General features: G+C 41.7%; 1 protein-coding gene across 3 annotated transcripts in view; it reads right to left on the bottom strand.

Annotated features, from left to right (window-relative positions):
• enosf1 (enolase superfamily member 1) overlaps positions 1 to 12,089 on the bottom strand; it is a 36,986-nt gene that overhangs the window by 690 nt on the left and 24,207 nt on the right. For 2 of the 3 annotated variants that reach the window (XM_084322358.1, XM_084322356.1), the window contains 3 exons: positions 11,598 to 11,727; positions 5,153 to 5,252; positions 3,263 to 3,344 (listed from right to left, as the gene is read on the bottom strand). In XM_084322358.1, the coding sequence (XP_084178484.1) occupies positions 3,263 to 3,344; positions 5,153 to 5,252; positions 11,598 to 11,727 (312 nt within the window). The remainder of the gene's footprint in view (positions 1 to 3,262; positions 3,345 to 5,152; positions 5,253 to 11,597; positions 11,728 to 12,089) is intronic. The other variant, XM_084322357.1, reaches the window with a different exon arrangement.

Below are 12,089 nucleotides of genomic sequence, written 5' to 3'. Positions count from 1 at the left end.
AGTGTCGGAGCCATCACTGCAAAGGCCCGGGTAAAGGAGTTTGAATATGGCCAACAGTGATGTCATCAGGGACAATCTTTGTGTTGTGTTAATTACAACTCAAATGAAATGATGGGTACCAGTCCCTATAAGACGAGGTATTGCTATTTTTTATCTACATAATTTCATTGAGCTGTAATTAAGACGGGGATGCAATGTCCCTGATGACATCACTGGTGGCAACTTCATTAACTCAACTAAATGAATGTGTGCAAAACAGTTTTTCAGTGGTATAGTGGTGGGTATACCCAACCCCACCTGCACGCACTTTTAAGCCATAATAGGTTTGTTTACCTTTTGTATTATTTGTAAACATTAACACTTTGATTACCAGCAATGCGGTGCACCTTACCCCTGTTGAATGCCACCACCCACTTCAATGATAGCGTTGTGAACGCATATACTATATCTTAAATTATGGCTATGTGTATAATATGGCCGTCGCTTATCAATGACTTGTTTGCAGTCAACATTGTCGAAACGGATTGTTTTTTTTAATCGGTTCATTTCCGTTTTATACCATTTTGAAAAACCCTTGTTTTCTTGAAAGTTTCAGGAAAATATAAAGATTCTGTGATAAACAGCCTTTACTGGAATATTCTGGAATACACAAAAAACGTAATTTTTTCTTATTTCCTGATCGCACACACATACGGCACACGCTGATATATAGGTGAAAATAGCTGATTATGCCAAGACTGGTAAAATAGATTCCTTACCTCAGATCAGATGTTCTCCAAAAAGATTATTCCAATTCCTGATCGCCATTCCAAATATCGATCGCGTTTATTGATCCAACGCTGGGTACTGGAAACACACATTCTCCGCTGTTCTGGTGGTCAGCGAAGACTTGGATCTCTCCGGATGGCTTGCCGGATAAGTAAAATGAGGAAATTGGATTCCCCCCCCATCAGTATAATCCAATGGGGTGCAGTTACACAGGGAGAGATGATAGGGGGCGGTATTTTCCCAATGGAGCTCAGAGAGAGGTTGCTGGACTAACGTGAGACTAGATTGATGAAATATGAATTCAAATCGCTAATATAAATAAAAAAAAAACTACAAACAAACACTATATGTCGTTGCTGGCATTCAACGGTCGGCATGAACTAACGACATAGCGTCGTTGGCACTCAAAGTGTTAAAGCAAAACTTGTATTTTGAAGTTGCATATTGCACCTTTAAGTTCTACCTCACTGCATGAAATGTGTAAGAAACATTTCTGCATAGGTCTGGAAATCATAGGCATGTTAAGATTTCATGAAATCGATAAGAAACAAAGTCTTACATGATTATGGCCCCTTTCATATAGCTACTGTATATAAAACATGATCTTTCACATAGCTACCATATATAAAACATGATCTTTCATATAGCTACTGCATATAAAACATGATTTTTACAGACCTATAGCATATGGGTGTGCATGTACACGCATACCCATTTTGAAAATTAAAACCATCCTCTAAAAAATGTATCAGTCAGAAGATGCTCACAGCTAAATATCCCACTGTGTCTCTTCCTGGAATCACTGAATAAAGCACAAACTCATAGTAAGATTGTAGTTTTATTATTATTATTAGCAGTAGTATTAGGTACAGGGCTGATATATATAGAGTCAGAATAGGCTACATGTAGCCTATGTAGATTGAATTGAAGACAGACAAGTCAACAACTAAAATTTCTGTAAAAACGAACTAACAAACCATTCACCCCAACATGATTTTCTTTTGTATACATATTATTGACAGTCAAAAAGATAGTAAAAAAAACACAACTTGTATTAAATTAGCTAGCAGTGTAAACTTGGGTTATGCTCAATCAAGATTTTGATCAATAACTAAAGGTGAGCCACAAGGTTCAATTCAGGCTTAACACTGTACTCAATGTGACTGTAAATGAGGGAAACCTCAGTTGCCTTTTTGAGTTTAAATAAAGGTTTGAAATGAAAAGTAGCTTATATAGTAAGTTGGGTAGCTTACTTCATATACCGTAATTCCTCTAATAGTAACCCCGGCTTGTATTTGTTTCAACTGTAGCGGATACCAGGCTTGTATTAGGAGGAGGCATGTATAAGAGAGAGGCCTATATTTCTAATTTTCAAACCGATCATAATGAATAAATCAACATTTTGTGTCAGTTTGAACCCAGTAAAATGTACTGGGTTCATTTATTGAAACCAAGTACTGTATGAAATACGGTAGTAAACAGTGCAATTACAGGTGGTCAAAAAAAGTAAAATAAAGTAAAATAGTGCAATCACAATACTGGTATAATAATAATAATAATAATAATAATAATAATAATAATAATAATAATAATAATAACTTCGTTTTATACAATTCTGAGGTAGGCTTACTCTCTTGGTAAACATTAACACCATACCATTATATGGTATTTACTGCACAGCCAGGCCAGCATATAACAACAATAACAAAATATACCCGGCTTGTATTAGGAGGCCGGCTTATAATTGCTTAGCTCAACAGCGCACCCGGTCATTAATAGAGACCTGGTTTTTAATTGAATACCGGTTACTATTAGAGGAATTACGGTAGTACATTAGGCAGCTTATATAGTAAGTTGGGTAGCTTACTTCATATAGTATATTAGGTAGCTTATATAGTAACTACATGCTATACTATGTTATTTGATACTATCTTGGCTAGCACAGTCTCTGGAGCGTAACAGTAAGAAGCATTTTGTATGAAAGCATTCTGTACTTCTGTATGACAACTATTAAAGAAACTTGAACTTGGGTAGCTTACTTCATATAGTATATTAGTAGCTTATATAGTAACTTGGGTAGCTTACTTCATATAGTATATTAGTAGCTTATATAGTAACTTTGGTAGCTTACTTCATATAGTATATTAGTAGCTTATATAGTAAGTTGGGTAGCTTACTTTATATAGTATATTAGTAGCTTATATAGTAACTTGGGTAGCTTACTTCATATAGTATATTAGTAGCTTATATAGTAACTTGGGTAGCTCACTTCATATAGTATATTAGTAGCTTATATAGTAAGTTGGGTAGCTTACTTCATATTCATATCGTATATTAGGTAGCTTATATAGTAACTTGGGTAGCTTACTTCATATAGTATATTAGGTAGCTTATATAGTAACTTCGGTAGCTTACTTCATATAGTATGTTAGGTAGCTTATATAGTAACTTAGGTCGCTTATTTAGTATCTTATATTCACCATGCTTTTCTTACCTTGGGGGGCATGTAGTGGGCGTCGTGGATCACCACAGGGTAGGTAAAGTGCTCGTGGAGATGGTCTACATATTCACACATTCTTAGACACAATTAATCCATGATTATAAAATGGGTTATTATCTCACAACTGAATTAACTGAATTTAACTGTCCTGGGGCACAGGAAGAACATACCGACTGAACTGCTCTGGGGCACAGGAAGAACATACTGACTGAACTGTCCTGGGGCACATGAAGAACATACTGACTGAACTGTCCTGGGGCACAGGAAGAACATACTGACTGAACTGTCCTGGGGCACACGAACAACATACTGACTGAACTGTCCTGAGACACAGGAGGAACATACTGACTGAACTGTCCTGGGGCACAGGAAGAACATACTGACTGAACTGTTCTGGGGCACAGCAAGAACATACTGACTGAACTGTCCTGGGGCACAGGAAGAACATACTGACTGAACTGTTCTGGGGCACAGGAAGAACATACTGACTGAACTGTCCTGGGGCACAGGAAGAACATACTGACTGAACTGTCCTGGGGCACAGGAAGAACATACTGACTGAACTGTCCTGGGGCACAGGAAGAGCACAGGAAGAGCACAGGAAGAACATACTGACTGAACTGTCCTGGGGCACAGGAAGAACATACTGACTGAACTGTCCTGGGGCACAGGAACAACATACTGACTGAACTGTCCTGAGACACAGGAGGAACATACTGACTGAACTGTCCTGGGGCACAGGAAGAACATACTGACTGAACTGTTCTGGGGCACAGCAAGAACATACTGACTGAACTGTCCTGGGGCACAGGAAGAACATACTGACTGAACTGTTCTGGGGCACAGGAAGAACATACTGACTGAACTGTCCTGGGGCACAGGAAGAACATACTGACTGAACTGTCCTGGGGCACAGGAAGAACATACTGACTGAACTGTCCTGGGGCACAGGAAGAACATACTGACTGAACTGTTCTGGGGCACAGCAAGAACATACTGACTAAACTGTCCTGGGGCACAGGAAGAACATACTGACTGAACTGTTCTGGGGCACAGGAAGAACATACTGACTGAACTGTCCTGGGGCACAGGAAGAACATACTGACTGAACTGTCCTGGGGCACAGGAAGAACATACTGACTGAACTGTCCTGGGGCACAGGAAGAGCACAGGAAGAACATACTGACTGAACTGTCCTGGAGCACAGGAAGAACATACTGACTGAACTGTCCTGGGGCACAGGAACAACATACTGACTGAACTGTCCTGAGACACAGGAGGAACATATTGACTGAACTGTCCTGGGGCACAGGAAGAACATACTGACTGAACTGTTCTGGGGCACAGCAAGAACATACTGACTGAACTGTCCTGGGGCACAGGAAGAACATACTGACTGAACTGTTCTGGGGCACAGGAAGAACATACTGACTGAACTGTCCTGGGGCACAGGAAGAACATACTGACTGAACTGTCCTGGGGCACAGGAAGAACATACTGACTGAACTGTCCTGGGGCACAGGAAGAGCACAGGAAGAACATACTGACTGAACTGTCCTGGGGCACAGGAAGAACATACTGACTGAACTGTCCTGGGGCACAGGAAGAGCATACTGACTGAACTGTCCTGGGGCACAGGAAGAACATACTGACTTAACTGTCCTGGGGCACAGGAAGAACATACTGACTGAACTGTCCTGGGGCACAGGAAGAACATACTGACTGAACTGTCCTGAGGCACAGGAAGAACATACTGGCTGAACTGTCCTGAGGGCAGGCATAGGAAGAACATACTGACTGAACTGTCCTGAGGCACAGGAAGAACATGTGTGAATTATTAAAATGTGTGGCTCCTTTAAATGCTGTTCCACTAACTGGTCTCACCGGTTGCTGAGGTTTGCAGACACAGAGATGAAGTCAAAGAGGATGAGATGTTGAACAAGTTCACACAGACCGACTCCTCCAGCATGAGGACAAACAGGCACTGGAGAAAAACAGATTGTTATTTATTTCAAGTCAAGTCAAGTCAAGTCAAGAGTTTTATTTGTCACGGCATACGAGTATACAATTAAATGCGGGTGGTCTTGCCCGCAACGATGTGCAAATACAATAGTAATAATATATAATAGAATCCAATAGAACGACATTGTGCAATAAAACAATAAAACAAGTAAACAGAGTAGGGCATATCGGTATATGTACATGAGTTATTTACAGAGCATGGTAGGACATGCTAGGTCCTGTGGTAGTGCAATACACTGTTAGCTACGGATGAGGCATTGGGTCTTTATGTACATGCTATATTATACAATCTCAAGTTATACTATAGTACTATACTATTCTTAACACTTTGAGCGCCACTCACGGCTAATCTCGGGTTTACGATCGTGACGTTGAAAGCCACGTCACAGCTTTTCTCAGATTTAATTTTTATTTTTTTTATTAGCGATCTGAAATCATATTGCATCACACGAGCCGACCGTTGGAGATCCAGGGGCCGCCGGCGATCAGATGTGAAAAAAGTGCCCCCTATCGTCTCCCATATGGTAAATCACCCTTTTGGAATGGACTCAATGAAAATGAATGGGGAAAAAAAAGATTCCAGTCCACATTTTACTTCTCACCCATGCAGCCGGAGTTACCAGAGTTCATTCTGGAGCCTCTGAGCCGCGGCGATCATGGGTTATACTAGGGGTGGACGGTATAAACGGTATACGGTATAAACGGTATGAATTTGCTCTACGGTATGGATTTTGACTATACCGTGTAACCGGTAGAGCAGCTCTAAAATAGCAATGACGTCATGTAACCACAGCGTGACTATTTCAATCGCATTTGCCCCTAAAAATAGATAGAATTAGTCATAGATAATAGATATGTGAAAACTGGAAAAAGTTATTTAGGAGGCTTCGCGCAGTGGGCGTGTCAACATGCAATTGTCATTTCATAATAAACACATATCACCGCGGCGCACAGCAAGTTTCAATTTCAGTTCCTGGCATTTTTAACCAGTGGAGAAAGGTAAGAGATTTCCCTATCGTTTTTCTTATATGAATTATTCTACGTTAATAAAACATACCTGGTGATCAACTACAGTTTGCTGTAAACATTATGATATGTGTGTAGTGTTATGATAACGACGGCTGCAGCGGGAGGACGGCTGCAGCAGTGGATTTGCGAATAGCATGCAGCTGCAGAGCCGCAGAGCCAGGGGCGCTTTCAGGTCTGGTCACAGGCCCACCCAACAGCGCCCCCCCACCCAACGGCTGAATTGCCAATGGCTGAATTGGAGTATTGCACAGTGCAATACTCCAATTCAGCCATTGGCAATTCAGCCGTTGGGTGGGGGGGCGCTGTTGAGCGGGCCTGTGACCAGACCTGAAAGTGCCCCTGGCTCTGCGGCTCTGCAGCTACATATGCTTCTAGCAAAATCCAGCATCCAGCCCCGCTGTGTGCAATGGGAGCAGCACGGAGTCTCGACTCTGGACTTATTTTATTTGGAATATAATGACTTTATACGCAAAAGTAGCCTAGTTTTAAGTTAAAATATTATAAATCTACATGCCTTGAGGATGTCATTCTTTATATAGCCTGCCTATCAGGCAAAAAAAAAATTCTAACGGAAACACTGATACCGTGATATATACCGTTACCGTCTATGCTTCAAATTATACCGTGATATAAATTTTAGACCATACCGTCCACCCCTAGGTTATACTGTACACACGTTGGATCAATATACTTATCGATTTTTTTGAATGGTGATCAGGAATTGGAATATACCATTTGGATACCATCTGATGTCAGGTAAGGAATCTATGTTATCAGTGTTAGGATAATCAGACTCGTTTTCATGGATATATAAGCGTTTCCACTATATGTGATATGGCTGTTTCACTGTAAAAGCCATGAGGAAATAATAGCAGCGTTTATCAGCGCACGGCACGAGCGTGCGTACGCACACATATACTATCGACCATCTAGCGTTTATTTGAAAACGATTCATAAATAGACCGACAAATGATAACGTTCTGGAATATTCCAGTAAAAGGCGATTATCATGGAATGTGTTGTTTTTTCTTCGAAACCGAGTGGTTTTCAAAATGCTATAAAAAGGAAATGAAGTGATAAAAACACAATCTGCTTTGCCAATGTTGACTGGAAAATGATTCTTTGATAAGCGATGGGCAGATTAGACACATAGTAGGGGTGGACGGTATGGTCTAAAATTTATATCACGGTATAATTTGAAGCATAGACGGTAACGGTATATATCACGGTATCATCGTTTTTGATAAAAAATTATTAAATTAAATTTTATATAATTTTTTTTTTATAAAATATATATATTATATAATTAGACTTGTACTTGTATTATCTGCAAGACATCGCCACCACGCAACAAGCTCCACTGTCTGTGTGTACTCTAGTAGCCTCCAGCTACGGCCAGGATTCTCCGGAGCTGCACCTGGACCTATACTCGAGTAGCCTCGAGCAGAGCTACGGCCAGGATTCTCCGGCGCTGCACCTGGACCTATTGTATTGGTATAACGTTACTTAACTGTGCCCTCAGCTCGAATACGCATAGAATCAGTGTTATAAGACATTGATATCAGGAGCTATCTGTAGCTACTGCTAGCCGGATATATAACGTTAATACAACGCCTCAGTGAATTATTTAGTTCAATGGGACATTTCGTTTTGAACGGTGAACTAACTTGCGTTAACGTGAGCTAACAGCTAACAGGTAGCACACACGTCTCTACTAGACTTTGTGGAGTGTTTGTTGATGTCAGGAGCTATCGGTAGCTGGCCGACTAGATACCGTTCGGTTAGACAATGCCTCATCATGTATTAAACTAAAAGTGAATAGTTGACTGGGTCATTTTGTAACGGTAGCTAAGCTAACGTTAGCTCAGGGAGACGCCGCCGTCCCGTCCCACTAGACTACTAGACCCGTGTTTACATGCGTGCGGTAGGGGCTGGCACGCCCACTGCGCGAAGCCTCCTAAATAACTTTTTCCAGTTCGCACATATCTATTATCTATGACTAATTCTATCTATTTTTAGGGGCAAATGCGAGTGAAATAGTCGCGCTGTGGTTACATGACGTCATTGCTATTTTATAGCTGCACTACCGGTTACACGGTATAGTCAAAATCCATACCGTAGAGCAAATTCATACCGTTTATACCGTATACCGTTTATACCGTCCACCCCTAACACATAGCATAATTTAAAACATAGATTAGGCGATATTAACGTTACATGGGCCGTGGACCGTGGCATCAATGGGGTAAAAAGGAAAACACGGCCCGGCACTGAAAGTGTTAAAGTGACCTTTCCTTTTGTAAAGTGGCCATAAGTGTGAGTGTGTGCAGCATGAGTGTGTGCTTGCTCATGTTAAAGTGGCTGCTAGTGTGTGAGCTAGTACAGTGTGTGTGTCGTGTGTGTGCTCATGTGTGCTTGTGTATTTCATGGCCATTGTTTAAAGGGACCTATTGTGAAAATGTCCTTTGCCTGTGTGTTGCATTGTTTTTACAGAATGAGGAGTTGTCTCAACACTAAGAAAATGTTAAATATGTACATTGTGCCTTTTCTGCAGTTCAGCTGTGACAAGAACCCTCCCTCTTGAAACGAGCCATTCAGAATTGCAGCCACAATTGCCAGTTACTAACAAGCATGAAGATATCTTGATACAAATGTGTGTATACAAGATGGCATGTAAATCATCTCTTTTCTACCTAAAGTTGAACCTAAAATATGTTTCTGACAACATTATTATCAAATTTGTACGATAAAAGCAGCCCGCTCGTTACAGGCAGAAACAGCCCATTGAAAACATGACTGAAACAGAGGGGTATAGGGAGGTGTAGTCTGATGTCACTTTGGACCGCCCGCGAGGTCCACCCGTTTAGGGATTTATAATTGGGAAGATGGATTATCGGCTATTGTAACAATTCTGCCTCATGAACATTGGCAAGCTTTCCATTTTTGCACAAAATGAGTTCCCTTCTATCACTATATATAGCATTATTGTTTAAGCATTTTTGGTTGAAATAAAATTTGACGTAATTATTTTACGATTAATTGCAAATATTTTCATGTTGAGCTATAGATTGTGGATGAATACACACAGAAAGGTACACCATGCAAATGTTCATGCTTTATTTGTTTTAAAACGAGACGATTTAGAAATGGGCAATGGGGAAATACGTTGCAATTTCAAGCAAGGTGGACCGGCCGGAAACAGCAATGACGTAACCACTACATCTACCTATAGAGGCTGCTAAGGATGCATAATCTGAGTGGAAGACATGTTTAGGGGACCTGAAAGACCCATATTAACTTGTTGAACATTTATAAAATGTCCTCTTTAAAATACAGTGTATTACTCTTTGGCTTCTGTGCTCCTGATGGTGGAATGCCCTACAGGGTAGATTTAAATGAGCTGCACTAGTGTCCATGGGTCGATTTAGAGCACTGGTGACCAGTGGCGGACTGGGACCATAATTCCTACCGGGAATTTGACTCAGGCAGGCCAGGCCAGGCCCATGACAAGTTAACTAATTCCTGCCTGCTTGCCTGAACTTATATAGAGAGCACATCTCCGCGCAAATAGAAACATGTATATGCTGACCTGGCCTGCTTCGGAGTTCAGTGGCCTGACTGCGGGCACAAACAAATAAAAATTTTTTTATTAAAAAAGCATTTTCCAGTCTGTCAGGGCAGCCAGGCCATGCCAGTCTGCCAGGCCACCGGGAAAACTCCCGGTGCTCCCAATGGCCAGTCCGCTAGTGCTGGTGACCAAGCAGGTCACCACAAACTAAAAATTGTTTTTAAATCGTGTTTTGAGTGTGTAACATTTTAAAATTATTCTATTCTTCTATTCTTATAGAACAGTTTTACTTATTTTTTATTACAATCGTTTTTAGTTTTCTCTTTCTTTGTGTATTAATTGATGACTATTTATGATGACTATGTGCACCCGACAACACTGTAAATCCCTTCAGTGTAGATTTTGAGTCAAAATAAATATTGAATGATGATCCACGTCCATCTTCAGACTGAAGAAGAGCAGTAGCTCCAAACTATCTGGGGGCGACAGTGGCTCAGGAGGTACAGTAGAGCGATCGTCTGGTAATATGAAGGTTCCTGGTTAAATTCCGGCTCCTCCCGGCAGCGTGTCGAAGTGTCCTTGAGCAAAACAGTTAACCCCTAACTGCTCCTGATGAACAGGTTGGCACCTTGCATGGCTGCCTCCGCCATCAGTGTGTGAATGTGTGAGTGAAATGTGTGAATGTGAGGCACAAGTTGTAAAGCGCTTTGGATAAAAGCTGTTATATAAATGCAGTCCAGCAATAGCAACCCCTCCCCCTATCCCCACTCAACTCCACCCACACATCAGACCAAAACAAAAAATTAAAACAAAGTACAATACCAAGAGGGGCTTTTCCCCCCCCTAGAGGTCGCTGTTTGACAGCACTACAGATTCTATTTTTAATGATGTCATAACTATATGTTGTGTATATAACCTAGTTATATGAGTACTGGCTGAGCGTCTTGCTCTTCGCCATCGAGATGTACCTCATCTCCAGTACCTACTGTACTTCATTAACGAAAAAACAAATGCACCCAGCATCTGACCAGGCCCCGCCCCAGTGCCGTACTATAAGGCAGCAGGCGTGGTCACCACTCGCCCTTCCTCGGAAAAAGTTTCCATCAGAAAAGTTTCCCAAGGGACCTCAGGGCGCGCTAAGAGCAAGACGCTCGTTAATGCCTAGTGGCGCAGATCCTACCTGAGTGTGAGGTAGCTCAATAGCTACACATCACACGCCGTCCCTCTGTCTGCTGTCAACAAGACGAGGAGACCCCAGTACAGACTCGACGCGGAGATGCATCAAAATGCATCCAGCTGCAGAGTCGCAGAACCCATACGAGCGCCGTCGGAACATGCCGAAGATTCCAGGGGTTGGCAAATCTCCGGCGAATACTCAACATTGCGCAATTTCTCTATACTTTTCATAACGCTAGTTCACAGGGTGCAAGCATCCGCCATGATGGAAACGAAATAGAGGAAGGGCGAGTGGTGACCACGCCTGCTGCCTTATAGTACGGCACTGAGGCGGGGCCTGGTCAGATTCTGGGTGCATTTGTTTTTTCGTTAATGAAGTACAGTAGGTACTGGAGATGAGGTACATCTCGATGGCGAAGAGCAAGACGCGATTCGCCAGTACGAATATATAACAATAGAATTCAGAATTGCAATGAAACATTCCAGAGATTGTCCATCTGAAAAGGTTAACTGGTCCAAGTTGATCTCTCTCACCCCGGAACTTGTGGGCCATCAGCAGCACGGCCAGGTTCTCATTCACGCTGCCCAGTCTGCAGCTATCGATCTGCACGAACTGCAGCGCAGACGCCTGAAGGAACTGCTTAAACATAACCCTGTTGTGACACTGGAGGCAATGGCAACATAGGACTGATTACTGACTAGTAATATGGATGGAACACATCTCTGTACTGATTACTGACTAGTAATATGGATGGAACACATCTCTGTACTGATTACTGACTAGTAATATGGATGGAACACATCTCTGTACTGATTACTGACTAGTAATATGGATGGAACACATCTCAGTATTGATTACTGACTAGTAATATATAGATAGAACACATCTCGGTACCGATTACTGACTAGTAATATGGATGGAACACATCTCAGTACTGATTACTGACTAGTAATATATAGATAGAACACATCTCGGTACTGATTACTGACTAGTAATATGGATGGAACACATCTCAGTACTGATTA

Source organism: Notolepis coatsorum (assembly GCF_963971535.1).
Source record: "Notolepis coatsorum genome assembly, chromosome: 10".
Taxonomy (NCBI): Eukaryota; Metazoa; Chordata; class Actinopteri; order Aulopiformes; family Paralepididae; genus Notolepis; species Notolepis coatsorum.
Note: the sequence above shows the minus strand (reverse complement) of the source record. Positions and strands in the feature narration are given on the sequence as shown.